This window comes from Galeopterus variegatus, unplaced genomic scaffold (assembly GCF_000696425.1).
Source record: "Galeopterus variegatus unplaced genomic scaffold, G_variegatus-3.0.2 Scaffold1251, whole genome shotgun sequence".
NCBI lineage: Eukaryota > Metazoa > Chordata > Mammalia > Dermoptera > Cynocephalidae > Galeopterus > Galeopterus variegatus.
The window spans coordinates 357437-378027 of NW_007727362.1; the positions used below are offsets into that span (position 1 = coordinate 357437).

Consider the following 20591-nt stretch of genomic DNA (forward strand, 5'->3'; position numbering starts at 1 on the left):
TAGCCTCTAAAAAGAGGAAGTTATAAGCAGCTCTTCCAAATCTCACACCACATTGGATATTTGTTGCATGTCAAGAAACGTAGATGCAGTTGGGGTGACAACCCCACTATGGGGTAGTGGAAAGAGCAGTGGCCAGGAGTGAGGAAGCCTGAGTCTGATCCAGCTCATCTACCCTCTGGCTGTGCAACAGGGCAGGTTCCTCTGTCTCTAAGTGTCTCCTTTTTATCTCTAACAGGAATGTAAATTCCATTTCCTCTCTGATTCTGGCACGCAGTACAGGATAGGAAGTCAGAGAAAGGAAGGGGGGCTGAGTGAGGGCCTGTGTCTAAAGACAGCTTCATGAGGAAGAGAGACTGGAATTGAATTCCGAAGGCATTTGAAGGAGCAAGGGAAGGTTGCAAGAGCATTGCACTCAAAGCAGCAAAAGGAAATGGCAAGACTACTTGGCCAAGACTAAGAGCGTGGTGATATATGGTTGTGGGAGGTTCACTTTTGCCAGATCTCTTCTGACAGTCAGAGGAGGAGGGGACCTGGAAGCCAGGCAGAGGATGTGTGTAGAAGAATAGTGCCATTGAAGGCCCTGAGCGTAATCAAAGGCCTTGTGGCTACATTTAAAGGTCAGTCTAACTGGAGTTTGCAGGATTGGTTGGAATTAGGAGAGCCTAGGTTTAACTTGGGGTGCATTATGCCTCAGGTGGTAGGACTTTCAAGTGAAATAAATATCCACGAAGCAATTTGATGTGTGGCACTAGATGCAGAGAGAAGACAGGACTGAAGATGTAGAATTTACTGTCCTTGGTGTTTAGGTGATCATTAAAACAGTGACAATAGATTTTACTAATCTCATACATAAATTGTAGCATCACAGTCATTAGATTTTGATCTTTTTTTTCTTTCTAATACCTATGAGTAGACAGATAGATTACCACCTGTAGTATTCCAAACTTTTAAAAAACACTTTTTTTAAGACCTCCAATTTTATCTGAGTGCTGGAGAATAAAATTTAATTTAAGTGTTTTTGTCCCTTTCTTTTGAAATGTGTTATCAGTTTGGTCGGGGGAGCATTTTAAAATCTTTTATACTAGGGGTCAGAAACTGTGGGCCAAATCCAGGCCACCATCTGTTGTAAATGTGGAACACAGCCACATTCATTCATTTACAGTTGTCTGTGGCTGCTTTCACACTATAATGGCAGAGTTGAGTGGTGTGACAGAGACTATATGGTCCTTTCAGAAAAAGTGTGTCAACCCGTGTTCTATACTGTTTCTTATTTATCTTTTTTCTCTGCTTTCTGCTTCATTCAACAACATCACCTTTCATGGCCCCCAGCTAGTTTCGTTTGAGTCTTGCCCTTGACTTGTTTCCTTTAGGCTGTAAACTGCGTAGGTTTTGCAGTCACACAGAAAAGGGATGAAGACTTCTGGAGGCAGCAGCAACCTTGGACGTTGTGGTGGTCATAACTATGTCACACCTTTATACTTTTCCTCATCACAGGCAGGCACAGGGAATAGGCATCATCACAGCTACTAAACTGTTTCTGCTTCAGCAACAAATTTCTTAATAAAATTCACGAAAGATTCTCAGAGGCCAATGACCAGACAGGACTTAGAAATAGTGTTTTTTTCCCCCAATAGAATGCTCTTTTTAAAAAAATAATAAAAGTGCAATAAACAAATATTACCGTGAAGCTCACTGCCTTCTGCCACGACAGCAAACCCAATTAAGTCAACTGGAGGCCAATGACCAGACAGGACTTAGAAATAGTGTTTTTTTCCCCCAATAGAATGCTCTTTTAAAAAAAATAATAAAAGTGCAATAAACAAATATTACCGTGAAGCTCACTGCCTTCTGCCACGACAGCAAACCCAATTAAGTCAACTAAACAAAATACAAGAGAAATCATAAGACTCTGTTAAGAGTTTCAGATCCTACCATGAGCTCTGTCTTGGCTTTACAGAGCAGCAAACTATACAACTAAAAGCCAAAAAATGTAAAAGAAAAGGAAATTTTGTGCTTATTTTTGTTTTTTATGGATTTTACCTTTTTATGTTGAAACTTAATATTGCTATAAATGTGCTTTAAACTGAAATGAATTGTACTTATTTTTTTCTTATAGCCATGGTCTGAAAAAGTTCTTTTCTTGTCGTGGAATTGCAATTGCAGTTGAGTATTTTTGGAAGCTTGGCAACAGAAACATTACCGTATTTGTCCCGCAGTGGAGAACAAGGCGTGATCCTAATGTTACAGGTGAGACAAGCTGATTTTTCCAGATTTCTAATCAGGTGTTTAATGAGTTGACTTATAATTGCAATACTTGCTACTTAGAATAGCGACACATGCCATGGGCAGCAACTTTAAAAACAAAATTGTAAATCCATTGCACCTAGTAAACTATCAATTGAAGAGAGTTACAGCATAAGATATACTTGCAGGAATGGTGTGAACATAGTTGTTGATACACAAAGTTATATTAGGGCTTATTACATTTCACAAAAGTTTTCTTTTGACTTTCTCAAAAGTAAAATGTCTTTTCATTAGGCTGGGTTTCCAACTGTTTAGTAGTATTTTTGAAAATAGTCACTTGATAAATTTGGTGCCTGCAACTATGAGAGGTCTTCAAACAGTTAATAGAAAGATTTGTATTGTCTTTTAGTTTCCTTTTTCCACAAACTTTTTGAAGGGCCCTTGTATAATGTCTTTTTAACACTCTGTTTAATAGCTTAATATAAATCATTTCTGATAACCGTGTAGCACTTTGTGGCTGACCTGCGGGCACACACAATTTGAACTTACTATGAATCATGAAATGTTCTAGAGAAATTTAAGGTTGTTTGTGTCTTACTTAAATCTTGATAGGAAGACAGGTGAAAGGGCTGTGCCAGGCAGCTTAACTCATCAGAGTAACTTGAAATAAAAGGAAGATTGGAGGAAGGGAGGGTGAGTTGAGGACTTGCCCAACACCTTAAACAGGAAGTGAAACTTAGTCACTAGTGAGGTAGAAATGGTAAAACCACACATTTCCCACATATTCCCAACTTCTCTTTTGAAGAACATATTGTCCCAACAAGGTACAGGAGGAATGAAGCAGATCCACTCATTTTGTAATTATTTTTGCAATTGGATCCCTGAAAGAAGAGTCTTATAATTCTTATATACTGTGCAGTGCTAGGAAAATAAAACACTGTGTTTGGCATTTCAGCTTAAGTCAGTGGTTAGTACCGTTGTAGGGAATGCAGATGTGGGACTGTCAGACCCTGAGCTTTTAGTTTCTTTTGCCCATTATTAGTTTTCTAGAATGTGACTTTGGTTCTCCATTCTCCTCTGTCACCACCCACTCCCATGAAAATCAGTAATCATTTGTACAAACAACTAAGAGAAGCTGGATAGGAGGCCAACTGGAGGTAGGTTTTGACAGACTCTTGTAGTAGTAACCAAGCAGGCCTTTCTTGGGATTGGGGCAAAGCATTTTGTCCTTCCCCGGGCCTCTACTCCCGTGGCCCTTCCCTGCTCCCACCCCCACCCTCTCTCAGGAGCTCTTATCATCATTCTCTTTGGCTTCTACTGCTTGCAATATGGCTCTGAGAAAGTCCTTGATGGTAGAATTCATTAAATATAGGCTTATGGTTTACTCTTCTTAATTTAAGAAGCAAATGAGTTGAACCTCTTTATGTTTAAAAAATAGCTATAAGTCAGTTCATACATTGCATTTGCCTTAATATGGGTCTTGCTTGATTTTTTTTTTTTTTTTTCTTCTTCTTCCCAGTGAGTTAGTAAAATTGAGTCAGTAGAAAAAAGGTTTCCTACTATTCTCCAAGTGAAACATTTGGGTGTACTTTCATTGATTTACACATCTGGGAAGATAGCCTTTTTCTGAATGTGTATTCAACTTATTCCATGAACAGAACAGCACTTCTTAACCCAGCTCCAGGAGCTTGGAATATTATCTTTAACTCCTGCCCGGATGGTCTTTGGAGAAAGAATTGCTTCTCATGATGACAGGTATGAAAGGCTGTTTTCCTTTCTAAGATGGGAGTGGGATGGTAAAGAGACAATCTTCACACTCATAAAGGACTCACTTGACTCGGGGGGTTGAGAATTTTAATATTTATGGTCATTTATGTTATATGCTTGATGGTCTTTGCTGAATGGGTTTAGGAACATCACAAAAGAACCCAATAAGTTAGAGGTTTTGTTTTGTTTTTTAATAAAACATGACTAGGAATCTGTAAGTAAAAGCACATATTTAGTTGTGGTCTTATTGTTGCATGCTAAAAGTAATGTCTTCTCTTAGTGTGGCAGCCTTGAACATGGTTTTCAAATATTGTCTGTTTCCTCTGTTTTGGGCCAATGACTTATTTTGTCATTGTAATGCCTGGGCTCTCAGTTTTCCTCCACACAATAGAAGATATCTCAGCTTAGGTTGGCATGTCACTCAGGAAGCAGGTGCTAGAACATCCGTGACATCAAGATTTAGTCAACACGTTTTAAAATTTTTTCTAAAAAACTTTACTGAGCACTAACCAAGTCCAACGCACAAAGCTAGGTTCCAGGGAAGCACGTGATTTAGGTGCACCTTCTGACCTGAGGAGTTTGCAATCTAGAAGAGAAGGCACACAAATAAGTAATAGAGGCGAGTTTTGCTTTTGCTGAATAAGAGAAGGTCCCAAACTTAACCAGTGGCATTAGGACCAGCTTTTAAAATCCTCCCCTTGTAGTGTAAAATCAGTAGTAGCAAGTCTACTAGTATCTGGAAACCTAAGTGATGGCTACTTGTTCTTTTATCTTCTGCATTTACCCTATTTATTTTCATCTGGCCTATAGCACTTATAGCTCCCCTGGTGTTTTCACCTCAGTGTTCCACCAAAACACTCCCCCCACTGAACAAAGTATCTAGCTTGTGACGCAAGCTAGTGAGTGGTGGTCAGAAGGTTAAGAGATAAAAAGAAGGCCTTGGCAGAGGGAAGGGGACTTAGGACCAGAGGAGATGCTCATTCACCAAAAGGGCCTTCTCATTGAAGACTCCTTGCCCTGCACCAGGCTAGTTCGAGAGGCGAAATCTAATGGGAAAAGTCAGAGATGGATACATAGGGTGGGAAGAGCTGAAAGAGGACGGCAAGTGGGGGCCAGGGGATAGATGAAAAGTACTGGGAGGCTGGCATGGAGGGTTTCTTGCTCAGCCCTCTGACACAGGGTTCAGACCTTGGAGTGCTCATGTCAAAAGGCACGCTGGGCTGCTGGGCTCAGGAAAAACTTTCAGGTCCTAACACTGCAGCTTCATTCTTACACCAGCAGAATTTGAACCCATGTACTAAAGCAGACTAAGCTTTTGCTTGATTTTTATGGCTCTCTGGGTTATTATAGGACATAAGGGTATGTCCTAATTCCTAGTACATACACTCAGCAGCCTTATTACCTATTTTTATTAATACCTCTGGGCAAACATCACCACTTACAACTCATGCTATTCAGAAATAATTTGGGGCCAGCCCGTGGCTCACTCGGGAGAGTGTGGTGCTGATAACACCAAGGCCCCGGGTTCGGATCCCACATAGGGATGGCCGGTTCGCTCACTGGCTGAGCGTGGTGCTGACAACACCAAGTCAAGGGTTAAGATCCCCTTACCGGTCATCTTTTTAAAAAAAAAAAAAAAAGAAGTAATTTTTAAAATGTTTACTAATAAGTCCAAAGAACTAAGTCATATTTACTTTCCAAAGTATCCTAACACCTCTGAATTTAATGAGGTTTGTTTTTTTTAAATCCCCTTTGAGTACTTACTACTACTGATAAAAACAGTTGTTTGCACTGTTAATTCCAGTGATTCTCTTAATTTATTATTTCATTATCTTTGTCTACATTGCCTTAGACGAATGAGGTCATCTTGACTAAAGGAATAAAATTCATCTTATCCTCATGATTCTCTTATTAAGAGGGTTTGAACATGAATAATCTCCAGCAATGAAATAGAATTCTTTTTTACTATTTAATTTTTGCCCCTTTTCATCATGTATCCTTTAATAACTGCCAATCAAGTGAGTCTATAACTTGGGCTAAAATGAATGGCAGTTCAAGACATTTCTTCTTAAATCAGGGCAGCAAATACGGACCAGTGAATTAGAAAAAAAAAAAAATTTGATAGGCTGACTGTGACTGTAACAAGCAGCTAATCTTAGACCCAAAATACTATAACTTAGCAACTAAAAACTGAATGGTGGTTTCACAGGCTTGTCAACTCTAATTTATTCTCTGCTCTGCTCTGGTCCTTAGGCATTCTTATTACCACTGTTTATTGAAAATGTATATAGCTAAGATCATCTTTAAAAAGAATTGAATTGTATTAAAAACAGTTCTTCTTTTATGATGACACTAATAATTTCAGAGATAGTCACCATTTCAGATTGATCTTCAGTTGACTGGGGCTTAATTTTCCTACTGCCCAGCCTTGGTTAAATTCTTTGGTGATTTTCCTGTGATGAGGAAATCCTTTTATTTTGTTATAACACGGCTTCTCTAAGCCAGGGATGCCTGTTTGTTTATCTTGAACTCTCTTATATTACCATAGGTTTCTACTACACTTAGCAGACAAAACTGGTGGCATAATTGTAACCAATGATAACTTCAGAGAATTTGTGACTGAGTCAGTTTCTTGGCGAGAAATTATCACAAAAAGGTAATATGTTCTTCTTCATCTTTGTTCAGAGAAGTTTTTTGTTATTGTTTGTTTTTGTTTGCATTTTGTTTATTTTATGTGCACAATGGTCCTGCAGAAGGCAATACAGGGTACCACAGTATAGTAAGACTGTGCCATACTCCCAGTCTACAGGGTGGTTGGCCTCTCTAGGTAGGTGGAAGGACCCAGCACAAAACAGGGCCAGCGAGGGCCGGCCCGTGGCTCACTCGGGAGAGTGCGGTGCTGATAACAACAAGGCCATGGGTTCGGATCCCATATAGGGATGGTCGGTTCACTCACTGGCTAAGCATGGTGCTGACAACACCAAGCCAAGGGTTAAGATCCCCTTACCGATCCTCTTTTGGAAAAAAAAAAAAACAGGGCCAGCAAGTGATGTGTGTGGGCATGCTTTGTCTTCTCAGAGATCAGCGTTCGCTTGCTTGAAACACCAGCCAGTTTTGTGGTGCAGTTAACTATGAGGGAGCACAAAGGGCCCCCACCCAATTTAGCCCTGCCCTGGTGCCGTGGGAGACTTTGGCAGGTCATTGGACCTCCCTACATCACTCAGCTGTGCAGTGAAGGTTGGACTTCGTGACAGCTGACATTCCAGCCCCGAAACACTGTGATTCTAGTAAGAGGACAGGACCAAAAGCAATATGCTGATTGGGTTTTCACTTCTTGAGGGTCAAGGGAAAATAATGCTACTTTTAAATATCTGATGCTGGGCCGGCCCGTGGCTCACTCGTCAGCACGACGCTCACCCAGTGAGCTAACCGGCCATCCCTGTATGGGATCCGAACCGTGGCCTTGGTGTTATTCAGCACGACGCTCACCCAGTGAGCTAACCGGCCATCCCTGTATGGGATCCGAACCGTGGCCTTGGTGTTATTCAGCACGACGCTCACCCAGTGAGCTAACCGGCCATCCCTGTATGGGATCCGAACCGTGGCCTTGGTGTTATTCAGCACGACGCTCACCCAGTGAGCTAACCGGCCATCCCTGTATGGGATCCGAACCGTGGCCTTGGTGTTATTCAGCACGACGCTCACCCAGTGAGCTAACCGGCCATCCCTGTATGGGATCCGAACCGTGGCCTTGGTGTTATTCAGCACGACGCTCACCCAGTGAGCTAACCGGCCATCCCTGTATGGGATCCGAACCGTGGCCTTGGTGTTATTCAGCACGACGCTCACCCAGTGAGCTAACCGGCCATCCCTGTATGGGATCCGAACCGTGGCCTTGGTGTTATTCAGCACGACGCTCACCCAGTGAGCTAACCGGCCATCCCTGTATGGGATCCGAACCGTGGCCTTGGTGTTATTCAGCACGACGCTCACCCAGTGAGCTAACCGGCCATCCCTGTATGGGATCCGAACCGTGGCCTTGGTGTTATTCAGCACGACGCTCACCCAGTGAGCTAACCGGCCATCCCTGTATGGGATCCGAACCGTGGCCTTGGTGTTATTCAGCACGACGCTCACCCAGTGAGCTAACCGGCCATCCCTGTATGGGATCCGAACCGTGGCCTTGGTGTTATTCAGCACGACGCTCACCCAGTGAGCTAACCGGCCATCCCTGTATGGGATCCGAACCGTGGCCTTGGTGTTATTCAGCACGACGCTCACCCAGTGAGCTAACCGGCCATCCCTGTATGGGATCCGAACCGTGGCCTTGGTGTTATCTATCAGCACCGCACTCTCCCGAGTGAGCCACGGGCTGACCCAGAAGCCATGTGCTGTTAAAAAGCTTTTGTTGATAGCTAAACAAAGAATCGGTCTTTGACCTTCTGGGAACAGTTAAATGAGCCATTAATCTTCTGGGGCATGTTTCTGTGGGATCTTTGCCCTAGGCTCATTGTCGGTATTTATTGGACACTCATCTGTGTATGCATGGAGGGTTTAAATGCAGTCAAGACTTGAGTTCTCAAATTAACTCATTGCTTTCAGAATTCACAAGATCTGGACAACAAATATGGGAACGTGGACTTGTTTGTTTGTTTGCATTTTCTGGATTCAAACTTGATAATGCTCTACTGACCTCAGATTTTCTTTCTTCTTATGTCATATTGTTTTCCTTTTAAAAAAGGTTATTTTCAGTGGGGCCTATAGATACATTTATTAACAGTTTCATTCAGGAATTTGTTGTGTCCTAAGGTGACAGTCTTTAAGTCTTGTTTTTCAAAGTTAGACTGAACATCATATTAGGAGAAGCTGCTGCTTCCCATGCCTAGATAAAAATCTGAAAGTCTTGATAAGAAATGTGAGAGCCATCTGATAAACATTTCTTACACTATTGTATTTGTGTCCAAAGGAGAGAAATATTAAAATGGTTTAACGTGGGCACGTGTGGGATTTTTCCCTCTTCAAGCAAATTAAGCAGTCTTAGGCTGCTTTATAGGCTGACCATTGGTTTGGAATTAGGTAGCTACTTTGAGGTACTTCTCAGTTCCAGCAGAAGTGAAGACAGTGTTTTCTCCAGCATTGTGATTATTCTCTATGTTGTAGATTGCTTCAGTATACATTTGTGGGGGACATATTTATGGTTCCTGATGATCCTCTGGGAAGAAGTGGACCTCGATTAGAAGAATTTCTTCGGAAGGAAGTCTTTCTTAGGTATTTCCTTTTTCAGATTGTCTTGTATTTAAAAGTTTACGTTCTTTGTGCTTTTGTGCAAGTGCTGTCTTTGAAGACTAAAAATGGCATTTAATTTTTTTTTTTAAAAAGCCTTAGATTTAGTGCTGGTGTAATGTATGTAGACGCTAATCAAGTATGCACCCCAAAATACCAAATTTTCTTTCTTTTTTTTTTTTTTTTTTTTTATAAAGATGACCGGTAAGGGGATCTTAACCCTTGACTTGGTGTTGTCAGCACCACGCTCAGCCAGCGAGTTAACCGGCCATCCCTATATGGGATCCGAACCCGGGGCCTTGGTGTTATCAGCACCACACTCTCCCGAGTGAGCCACAGGCCGGCCCCCAAAATACCAAATTTTCAATTGTGGTCCTTTTGGTTTTAATCAACTAGGAGATGGGGAGCCAAATATTTTTGTGAGTCTAAAAAAACAAAGATTTTCCAAGCTGGTGGTTACTTATTAGCAAATGCTACTTAGGTTCATTATGTATGTGTTGTTAATGTCTTTTTATATTCATTTTCTAAAGTCAATTGCTTTGAATATGTTATGCTTATATTAATTTATTTACTATTTAAGAATCACTACTTGGGGGAACTGACAGTTACTTTCTACCTTCGCTGAATAGAGAAGCCAGTATTTCATATTTATCTGAAATATATTTGATAGTTTAGGTTTTCTTTGTTGTAGTTTGGATTTGTTCATTTGTTTTTAAGATGCATTGCTAGTGATTGTTTTTGTTTTCAGAATGCTCATTTAACAGACTTGTTAACTCAGGTTTCCTATGTGCCTAACTAACAAATCATATAACCCAGTGACAGAACTTTTCTCTTCTTTTAACTAAAATGGGGCTGGCCAGTTAGCTCACTTGGTTAGAGTGGTGCTGGTAACACCAAGGTTAAGGGTTCAGATCCCTGAACCAGCCTGCCACACACACACACACAAAAATTAAAACAGGCTACACTTCTGTATATTTCCCAGCATAGGGATGTTTTAAGGGTCTAAACTGAAAAGAAGTCACACAGCTCTCTCAGCATTGAAACTTTTCAGCTGATCTTTTCCACTTGTAATAGGGGCCTTTGGGGATTCTAGATTTGTATTCAGCAGTGAGTGGTGGTGGGGTTTTCTTCACACAGAGCTATCTTCTGCAGAGGGGACCAACATGATTTCAGCTCCCTGGTCAACACCTACTGCATGTCAGTCCATCTCATTTTTCTTCCACATATCTTAACTTGGAAATCCTCTTTGGGGCCTTAGGACTTAAGGCATGTGTGTGGGCATCAGGCCTGTGGGTCAGACTTAGCAAAAGGAGAATTCTGTTTCCTCCTGCTCCTTGAGCAGCTCGATAACAGGGTCAGTCCTACCTGCCCTTTTTCCTCTCACCCAATAGCTCTTTACAAAGGTGTTAACTAATTTGGTTAAGAAGTCAGTAATCATTTCCTCACAGAGAGACTAACTTTTGAAGTTAGCTGAGCTTTTGAAGTTGGGAAAACTTTTCTGCCAGCCCCATTTCTCGGCTTCAAGCCAGAGTCAGATGGGAGGCTTTTGAATGACACAGATGCCCTCCCTATACGCATACTTGCACACACCTATGTGCATACAAGTTTTGGGTACCAGTACCTCACGTAGACTTTGGTGGGGAAGGTGAGTCCATGAGGTGGTGGGGACTGCCTCTCTGCCCAGAGTTGGGGGGGGGGTCCTTCTGATCCCTCTCAGCCAGGGCCCTGTGCAGAGTTAGAACCTCAGAATAGTAGGACCCTGTTATGCCTGTCCTTTGAAAGCTCCCAGGCACATCCTGGTTTAGAGCCACACAGCTGGGGGGAGTCAGTCCAGCAGCAGACATGGGAGGGTGGTTCCAGCTCAAGAGGAGTTCTCATTCCCCGCTGTGACCAGTCTAGAGATGGGACTGTTGGAATCCCCGCGGGCTCCAGTAGGCAGCGGTCATTACCACCTTTACTGTAGTCTTGCACCTTGCCTTTGGAAGCCAGGGAATAGCATCTTGAGCCTCAAGGTCAGCAGTGGGTTAGAAGGGTTTCTTATTTATCGTACTACCCAACTCATCAAGACTCACTTCCATTTGCAGAGATATGCAGCCCCTTCTCAATGCCCTGCCAAATGTGGGCATGTTTGACCCCAGCTTCAGAGTCCCTGGCACCCAGGCAGCCAGCACCAGCCACCAGCCTCTGACCCGGATTCAGGGAGCTCCTCCAAGTCACTGGCTTCCTCAGAAGCCCCACTTCCCACTCCTGCCAAACCTTCCCAATATCCAGCAGAATCTGCCCATTCCAGCACAGAGATCTTCTGCAGAAACCAACGAGCTGAGAGAAGCCCTTCTGAAGATCTTCCCTGACTCAAAGCAAAGACTGAAAATTGACCAGATCTTGGTGGCCCATCCGTTCATGAAAGACCTGAACGCGCTGTCTGCCATGGTGTTGGATTGAAGATCGTGCTGAGAAGCTTGAGCTCAGGGCCAACTGATCAAACTCAAGCTATTGTCTGTAGATGATGGGAAGTAACATAATGTGAAGAAACCTACTTCACAGTGTAAACGCTGTTGTATAGAGAAAAAAAAAAACAAAAACATGTTTTGTGTATTAAAAAAAAATCTGGATTTTCAAAACCAGCTTTTTTCTATATATAAATTATGCTGCTACTCAGGGCCAACTGATCAAACTCAAGCTATTGTCTGTAGATGATGGGAAGTAACATAATGTGGAGAAACCTACTTCACAGTGTAAACGCTGTTGTATAGAGAAAAAAAAAAAACAAAAACATGTTTTGTGTATTAAAAAAAAATCTGGATTTTCAAAACCAGCTTTTTTCTATATATAAATTATGCTGCTGTTACAGATTTAACATTTTCTGTAAAAGGAAAATCTACATTTTCTGCCCTTTCAGAACTGTTTAATAGCAGTTACTCTTGAGTGTACTTACATTTTTATGTTTTTTAAACTATTTTCCTTAAAGCTGAAAATATTGACAAACGGATATGGTTCGCCTTTCTAAATAAAAAAGGGTTGCTTTCTTAAGGAAAGCAAAACCTCTTAAAGTATATTTTCTTGAGATGAATATGTCACATCCCCTAACGTGAAGAGTGCTCACCCCTTCCAGCCTCCTCTCCCCTCAACCCCTGGAGTTATGAGTCCGTAGGAGTTGTTTTGCTCCTGTGGGGTCTTTTGTTGGAGCCATTTGTGAGAGTGGACAAGTAGTGCCACTAGATGGCACCTTGTGCCTAGCCATTGTTAATGACCAGGGCAAAGTTAGACTCAGAATTATCAGGGATAGAAGAAATTTCAGAGTTCATGTAGTCCCACACTTGTTCCCTTTCCACCCTACAAAAGAGCAAACTGAGGCCCAGAGGTTCACCATTGGACATGCCCACAACCACAGCTGTGGGATGGCTGGGCAGGGACCAGACTCCTCAGCCAGCGCTCTGACATACGCACCAGGCTGGGGCCTCCCTTCACCTGACTTGACTCTAGAAGCCACATCTTCGCCTCTGAAGACCATGATGAGGTGTGAGGAAGTTCATCGAGCAGCCCCATTGTTGTGGCCATCCTGTGTCCACAACCATGGCATATGCCTCAATGTAGAGTTTCTACAGCTTTGCCAAAAAAACGGTTTTCTATTCTCAAGAATGACCCAAGCCGATAAATATAGCATTAGTAGCCTCCGTGGGGGTCCCAGAACCCCTGTATTTATTTTTCCTGTGTTTATCTCTTTAGTGTCCTCCTAAACAGCCTTTTCTTTCTCCGAGTTGATATCTTGGTATTGACTTTTTTCAGTGTTGCCCAAATTCTGTGTCAATGAAGTTCTTTTCCTGGGTAATTCCTAACATCTTTACTGTTCGAACCTTCAAAGGGCTTTGTATTTTATACCTGTGCTCTCCCCAGGTTGCTCACGGTCAGTTTCCTATCTGCCCTGTGGATCATGTCTCTTCTCCCAGCCTCCCAGAAGTAGTGCCTGAGGACTTGATACTGGTTTGTTCTTCATGGTGAGGAGACTGGATGACATCCCAGGATGCTCCCGCCAGGCATGTTTTCTCTTGGTTTTCTTTGATCCCTACATCCCTTGGGGGATGAGTCCAGAGCCTTCCGGTTGGCCAGACTTGTACTTCAATCATGTTTTCTTTTGGATGCCTGGATGAAGCACTCTAACGTGGAATTGGTTGTCAGCTGTCATTTTTGTTTTGGGCAGGTTGCCAAGTCACTCAGCTGTGGAAGTAGAAGGACAAGACTGAGGCAAGCCAGAAAGGTGATTTTCATCACTGTCCCTGTGCCTCGGCTTCACAGCTGGTTGTTTTCAAAAGCAGAGGTGTCAGGACTGGGGCTGTCCTGCAGGAACTCTGACCTTGTGACTGAAGGTCGAGTCCAGCAGCCTTGCCAATTCAGTATTTCTCCTCTGGTTTAGAGAAGAGACATAGGGGACTCTCCCTGGTTGCCTAGGCTGAGCCTCCATGATGCCAGGTGGAGCTGGCTAGGCTGAGAGGATCACAAGTTTTCTAGGCTCTAGAAGCAGCTTGACCCTTCACCTTTGAGTTCTGTAAGCCTTTGTGTTCTCAGGAGTGTTTATGAGAAAACTGCCTGTCTCCTGCCTTTTTCCTGGGTATGGGAGTGAAGGATGCAGAAGAATAAGTGGGAGGAGTACAGAAAAGCATTAATTACTTACCTTTATAAATTATAACATGAAACAATGCACAACTCTTCCTGAAATCCATCAAGTTTGGTTAAATTTAACATTTAAAACCCAAGTTATCACGCCATTAAAAAAGGCTCTTTACCTGTTCTCAGCCTCCTCCTAGTACTAGGCTCAGTGTTGCTGCTAAGTAAGTATTCATAGATACCTCATGCAGTAGGTATCTCTGCTGCTACCTTAGGAGTGTTGGCAGTAATGCTTCCATGGCTTGTAACTCCTTCAGGCTTTTGTGCGTCATGGCTCTGCATCCTGTGTTTCATGGCATTGCTGTGAAGTAGCTGGCAGGGCAGAGGATGCCACCCTCATTGAACAGGTGAGGTGTCTGATTCCCAGAGTGTGTCCAGGGTCAGAGAATAAGTAGCTGGGGAGCTGAATGATTGCTGGTGTCCTTTCTTCCCTAGGTCCCGGGCCTCCACCTCTGGGAGAGAAAAAGACTCGTTTGACCTTTCTGTTGAGTAGCCTGTGTTTGAGACTATAGGCTGCCAGTCACGAAAACAGAGTTAGAAGGCATCTCAGCCATCCTGGATGATGGGTCAGCACTGTTGGGCAGGCTTGGCTGTGTTTGCCAGGTACTCAGGCCTGACGCAGCTTTGGCAGTAATGAGGACGTATGGTGTGCTCATGTAGGCTTGCTGTGGCACTTGTGGAATGCGGAGGACTCTGATCTACACACAGAAACCCATGCTCTCCACAGTGCTCTTAGCCTCCTTCTACCCCCACCAGGTATCCAGCCCCTCCCCCCACAAGGGCTGTCACTGCAGGCACTGGCCTGCCGACAGTGGGCCTTGGCACCACCGTCCCCGCAGATCCTGCCTGCCTCCCACACTGCCGAGACGTGGCCTTCCATTGGAGTCTTCGCACCTCCACCTCTCATCAGCACTTCCTCGTCCTCACCTGTCTTTCCCTTCGCTGTCCCCCGGAGCCCATCTCCTCTCATCTCCTGACTGATTTGTTCAGTCAGGCACTCTGACTCACCCCCATTTCTTCATTATTTACCTCCGCATTATTGTCCACATATCTCAGAGCCTTTAGATGAAAGTAAATAGCCTGATTTCCCCTTACGAATTATGTTTTTTTATAACTAATACTTTCCCTCAATTTCCCACTCTTCACTTCCCAGTTTGCAAACTTGGCTTCCACCCCACCACGTGACAGTCATCTAGAAAAGTCATCGGGGACTATCTGATTGTCAAATTTAGAAGTCTTTTCGCAATCCTTAATAGTAGTGTGCAACTCAATGACCATAGCATGTGACACCATTAACTTTATTTTCCCTATTTTTTGAGGTTTCCATCACTTTCAGACCTTCTTCATTCTTCTTCCTTCTTTTACCTAAAGCATATTCCTTAACACCCTTCCCTTTCTCAACAGGTGGTTGTCAAACTTTGGACCACCTAGAGGACCCATGGTGGGGAGGGCAACTCTTGCTAAAAATGCAGATGATTGCATTTTTAATCCCCCAGAGATGTCTGTTCAGAAGCTCTGGAGTAAAGCCTGGGAATCTGCAACTTCAGCACACTCCCTGGATGATTCCCATGTGGGTGGTCCATGGACCACATTTTGAGATACTGGACTCACGTGCAGGGGTCCTAACTCTACTGTCCCCTCTTTGCAGAGACTTCTAATCCCACCTCTAGCCCTGCCCTTCAGGAATGATTTTTCCATCCTACCTGAAAGCCCTGTGGAATCCTCAGACTCCCCAGACCCTCAGCCTACATCTGTTGTCCCTCCTTACTACCCACCGTCCATGGGGTCCCCTGTTCTGCCCTTGTCCTTCACTCACCACCGCCCTCCAGTCATGCTCTCACAGCCTCCCTCTGAGCATTGGTCCCTTACCTGCCAGCCACTTCTCCCCTCTCCCTTCCAGACTCCACAGTGCTGCTAGATTTATCTTTCAGAAGCACATTTCCAGTCACCCCTCTTCCTGATCAGTGATCTTCAATGGCTATTTAACTAGAGTGTCAAGCTCACACTCCCATGAGCCTAGTATTCATGGCTGCCTGCCGCCCAGCCATACTTGATTGTCCCTTTGTACAGCCCCAACCCAAATGTTCACTGCAGCCACACAGATGCCCTCGGTTGCCTGCGGGCCTGTGTCTGTGTGTGTGTTCCTCTCTGCTAGAAATGGCCTTCTCCCAAATGGCTTCATTCTGCAAAGGCCTAGCCCTGAGTCCTCTTTGTACCCTTGCCCAGTGCTGCTGACCAGAAGCAGCCCCTGGTGTTCTGTGACCCCACAGCATTTTGTGTCTCATTGTCAGCACTTGCCACTCTGGCTGATGTTGCCGCAGCTGATTGTGTACTGTGTCTGACCTCCGTTTCTAGACTGTGAGCTCCTCGCGGGCAGGGACCGTCTGTGTTCACTTTTTGTATTTCCCATGGCACCTAGCACAGTGCCTTGCACTTGGTAGGTGCTCAATAAATGTCTGCGTAAGTGAACTGGAGGATAGTCCCTTCTTGTCTGCGGCATCTGGCAGCAAGACCCCGTAAGACCTTTAGGAAGCAGGTTTTCAGAGGCCAGGAATCACCTACCCTGCTCTGGTGGACCTGGGGGTGGAACAGGGAGGGTCCGCCTGACTCACTCCATTCTCCCCTCTCTTCAAGGCTCCACACACCATCCTGGGCAGGCTGGTCCAGGGAGGGACACCTCTGATGGTGGGAACTATGGGATGACATGCCTGGCTCTGTTAGGGCCATTTTCTGCCATGGGGGAAGCTGGTCTATGGTAAAGAAGCAGAAACATGAGAGATTCCTGGTGGCATACAGGTTTTCAGAGGCCAGGAATCACCTACCCTGCTCTGGTGGACCTGGGGGTGGAACAGGGAAGGTCCGCCTGACTCACTCCATTCTCCCCTCTCTTCAAGGCTCCACACACCATCCTGGGCAGGCTGGTCCAGGGAGGGACACCTCTGGTGGTGGGAACTATGGGATGACATGCCTGGCTCTGTTAGGGCCATTTTCTGCCATGGGGGAAGCCGGTCTATGGTAAAGAAGCAGAAACATGAGAGATTCCTGTTGGCATGAGTTCCTGTTGTCAGGGAAGCCTTCCTGAGGTGTCACCATGCCCCAGGATTCTAACATGCTTCCCTTTTTGCTTAAGTAGTTCAAGTTGGATTTACGTCCCTTGAAATCAAGAGACTTCAGTGAAACATGTTACTATCCTTAGTGAAGACTTGCAGGTTGAATGAGAGAGGTTCATCTGTTTAGAAAAGTCCCAAAGATTTGTGCAGACAGAACTTCAGGAGTGTCCACCACAGTCAGGAAATAGTATGACGATTTCTCAGTGCCTTGAAACCCACCCCTTCCTGCCCACAGAAGAGAGCTCCACCCCACCCTCAAGCCAGCTGTGTTCCACCGTTGCTTTTCCTTCTCTGCTTCCTGCTTCCTCTGGAGGTTGTCTTAAATTCTCTAATGTGAAGTTCTTTGCTCAGTACCTTGTTGGGCAGAGACCAGCCCTGTTCATTTGCAGTTTGACGTTGCTGTACCCTTCAGTTTCCTCAGCTGTAAAATAGACATAATAAAATGGTGCATCCTACTTCAAGGGTGACGTGAGGAGTAAGTGTTAATACCCATCAGATGCCCAGACGGTGCCGACACAGCCTATGCAGTGACTATTAGTGCGGCTCTGATCGGCAGCCCCATGGAGTTTATGTCACTGTTCACTTCCTTTACAGTCATCACACATCTCTACCACCTAGAGCTCAGAGATCTTATTTCCAAATGCTCAGAGTCCCCATTTGCCAGGTTCTGAATACACTTTTGTCCCTGACAGCCACCAAGAGAGTGTGGACTGGGATGAGGGCACTTAGGTTAGCGCCTGCACCCTTCTCAGAGCCTCGAAAGGGCCACAGGAAGTCCCGCTGTGGCCTAGAGAGGGTGTTGTTCCAGAGCCACTGCCTGCCTGCAGGATGCTGAGGAAGCTGATCCCATTGGCCAGCTCTGAGCCCTCACCATGTATGTGGCAGGCGTGGCTTTGTCTCATTCCTTCCTCACAGCAACCCTCTGAGGTGGTGCTGTTGCTGGCTCCATTTCACAGAGCAGGAAATAGGTACAGAGATTCTGAGGAACTTGGAGTTCTCAAAGTTAATGTCCAGAATTCAGGATTTGAATTCCAATGGGCCATCCCATCTCCCCAAAAGGCAATGCTCCCCCAGAGGTGACTTGGCAGCCAAGATGGCACCTAAGATGGGCACGTGCACGCACGCACACACGCACACACACACACAAACACCCACACACACATACCAGTGAAAAGAATTGATGGCCCACGACAGACCTGGGTCAAGTTTGTCAGCCTGCTGGGCAGGGGAAGGAAGCTGCCTCCCACTTTCCTGTATAGCGAGACCCATATCCAGCCCTGTTCCTTTGTGAGAATGCCAAGTGCATTTTTTTATTCATTTATTTATTAATTTTTGGCAGCTGACCAGTACAGGGATCGAACCCTGGACCTTGGTGTTAGCACCACACTCAAACCAATTGAACGAAACTGCCAGCCCCAAGAGCACATTTTTAAAAGGAAAAAGTTGACCAGCTCTGCCCTGTCAGGAGTGAGCCCATGCGTGCATCACACCCGCCTTTCACTTGATTTAGGGGACACGGGTCAGTGAAATGGGCCTTGATGTTTTCTGAAAACTGAAAACGGCCTTTTTCACAGCTCAGGTTCCAGTTGTTTTGACACCTGTGATGCCAAGACTTGGGGCATTCACTAGGGAAACTGAGGCTGGGCAAGCAGGGATTTGTCCAGAAACAGTGCAGAAATACCCATAGCCAGTGCTGGAGCTGGAAGCCCAGGGGGCTTCTTGAATCAGTTCCCTCCCACCTCCTCCCACTTGGTGGCTTTTGCTCCAAGAGTCACAGGACTCCAAACCACAGACTGCAGCCTTTGGGGCTTTCCTTACCACCGCCTGCAGATCCCCAGGGAGCCCTGCTGAGCCCCACAGCCTGAAATCCAGTCTGAGGTCAGGCCTGGGCAGGCCCTGCTCTGCCCCCCTCCCTACTTCCAGTGAGAGAAAGAGGGGGCCTCCCCTGAAAAGAATGCGCTTGTCTGCCCGCCTGTCTGGCTCCGGGATCAGTCTAAGGTTTCAGCCACCAAAAAAGGCAGCAGGAAGGGGAGGGCCTCCTGCAGCTGACCCCAGGGAGCAGCAGACTCTGTTCTGCTCACATGACTTCCCCTAACCAGCATGTCACTCAACACTGGCAGGTCCCTATCCCCTTGCCACCCCCTCAAGAGGGCCCAGCACCTCACACTTCCCCTCAGAGAAGGGCTGGGCACCCACGCTTATTCCCATTTTACGGCTGGGGAACCGAGGCCCAGTTGGTAACATGTTGCTTAGGGCTGGAGCCACAAACACCCATATCCCCTCTGGGTGCTCTGCTTTCCCAGCCCCTGCAGGATCCCTCCATCCCCTCTTCTCCACCGCCTGTCCTTGACCACCTACTGTGTGCAGGGGTGGTGCTGGGGGGATGCAGAGAACAGCTAGAACAGCCCTTTTCCTGAAGGTCCCACCCTCACCTAGCCCCAGGGTGAGAGTGTGGGCCCTGCTCTGATGCTGCCATGTGACCTTGAGAAAGTAACTCAGCCTCTCAAGGCCTCAGTTTCCTCATCTGTCAGTGGAAGGGATGATACTGCCCTTAGAGCTAGTGGTCTTCGATCCTGGCTGGGCATGAGATCACCCAGAGGAAGAGATTTTAGAATATTTGGCCCAGGCCACACCCCAGACCTGCGAGATCAGAGTCTCTGACATCTGGATTTTCTGTTAATCATCACCTGACCCCAATGTGCCCTCAAGGTTGAGAACCACCGTCCCACTAAGAGTTGTTGCTACTGAGACTGAATCCTAAGGAATGGGCCTGGCCCTCAGGAGAGTCCTTCCCTATCCTGCTGTCCCACCATTAGAAAGCACCTTTGAGTCCCGAAGGCCCGTCAGTGCCTCTTGCAATGCACGTGGTTCCAATAAAAGCCCCTCAAGTCCTCATTTGACCCATGGTGGTTTTGGGGCAGGGGAGCCAGAGGAGCCCTTCCACCTGCCTCCTGCTCCCTTAGCTCCAGCCTTGGCTGTTTCTCCCTAACCCCCAGCCGAGCAGAAGCTGACTCTAACTACATCTGGGTACAATTTCTGAGAAAGAGGGGAGCTGGTGGGGAGCAACTGGCACCCGTTGAGCATGCTGGCTTCTTTCCACCAAGCCAGCACCTTCCTACTGCCCATCGTACACCCCCGCAGACCCCAGTCACTGCTCCACAGGCACTAACGGGCCTTGGAGCCCGGGGGTTTAGCCACACCATGGAGTAGGGCAGGAGGAGGCGACCAAATGGAGAACTCCTATTTTACCATGTGTACAGAGTCCGGCTGGCTTGGGTTGCTCACGACATCAGCCATTAGGTGAAGCAAGACTCAAATCCAGATCTTACTCCCACGTTTGTCCTTTCCACTGCCTCTGCAGAGGATACGGTGTTTTCCAGCTGTCTGAACCTCCAGGTTTCTCCCCCAGCCCAAGGACTTTGGAGTTGAGGACCAGCATGACTCACCTGCAGAGGTGGGGGCAGTGGAGAGTGACTGCTAGAGTCACCTGGTTCCTTCCTTCCAGAACCCTGGCTCCGAGAGGAC

At 45.8% G+C, this 20591-nt stretch overlaps 1 protein-coding gene across 1 annotated transcript in view; it reads left to right on the forward strand.

Annotated features, from left to right (window-relative positions):
* Positions 1 to 16425, forward strand: part of N4BP1 (NEDD4 binding protein 1) — a 25120-nt gene extending 8695 nt beyond the window's left edge. Inside the window, exons 2-7 of the mRNA XM_008575885.1 lie at positions 2117 to 2247; positions 3903 to 3999; positions 6560 to 6667; positions 9172 to 9279; positions 11379 to 11797; positions 11988 to 16425. Of these exons, the coding sequence (XP_008574107.1) occupies positions 2117 to 2247; positions 3903 to 3999; positions 6560 to 6667; positions 9172 to 9279; positions 11379 to 11736 (802 nt within the window). The 3' untranslated portion in view covers positions 11737 to 11797; positions 11988 to 16425. The remainder of the gene's footprint in view (positions 1 to 2116; positions 2248 to 3902; positions 4000 to 6559; positions 6668 to 9171; positions 9280 to 11378; positions 11798 to 11987) is intronic.
* Positions 16426 to 20591: the final 4166 nt, after the last annotated feature.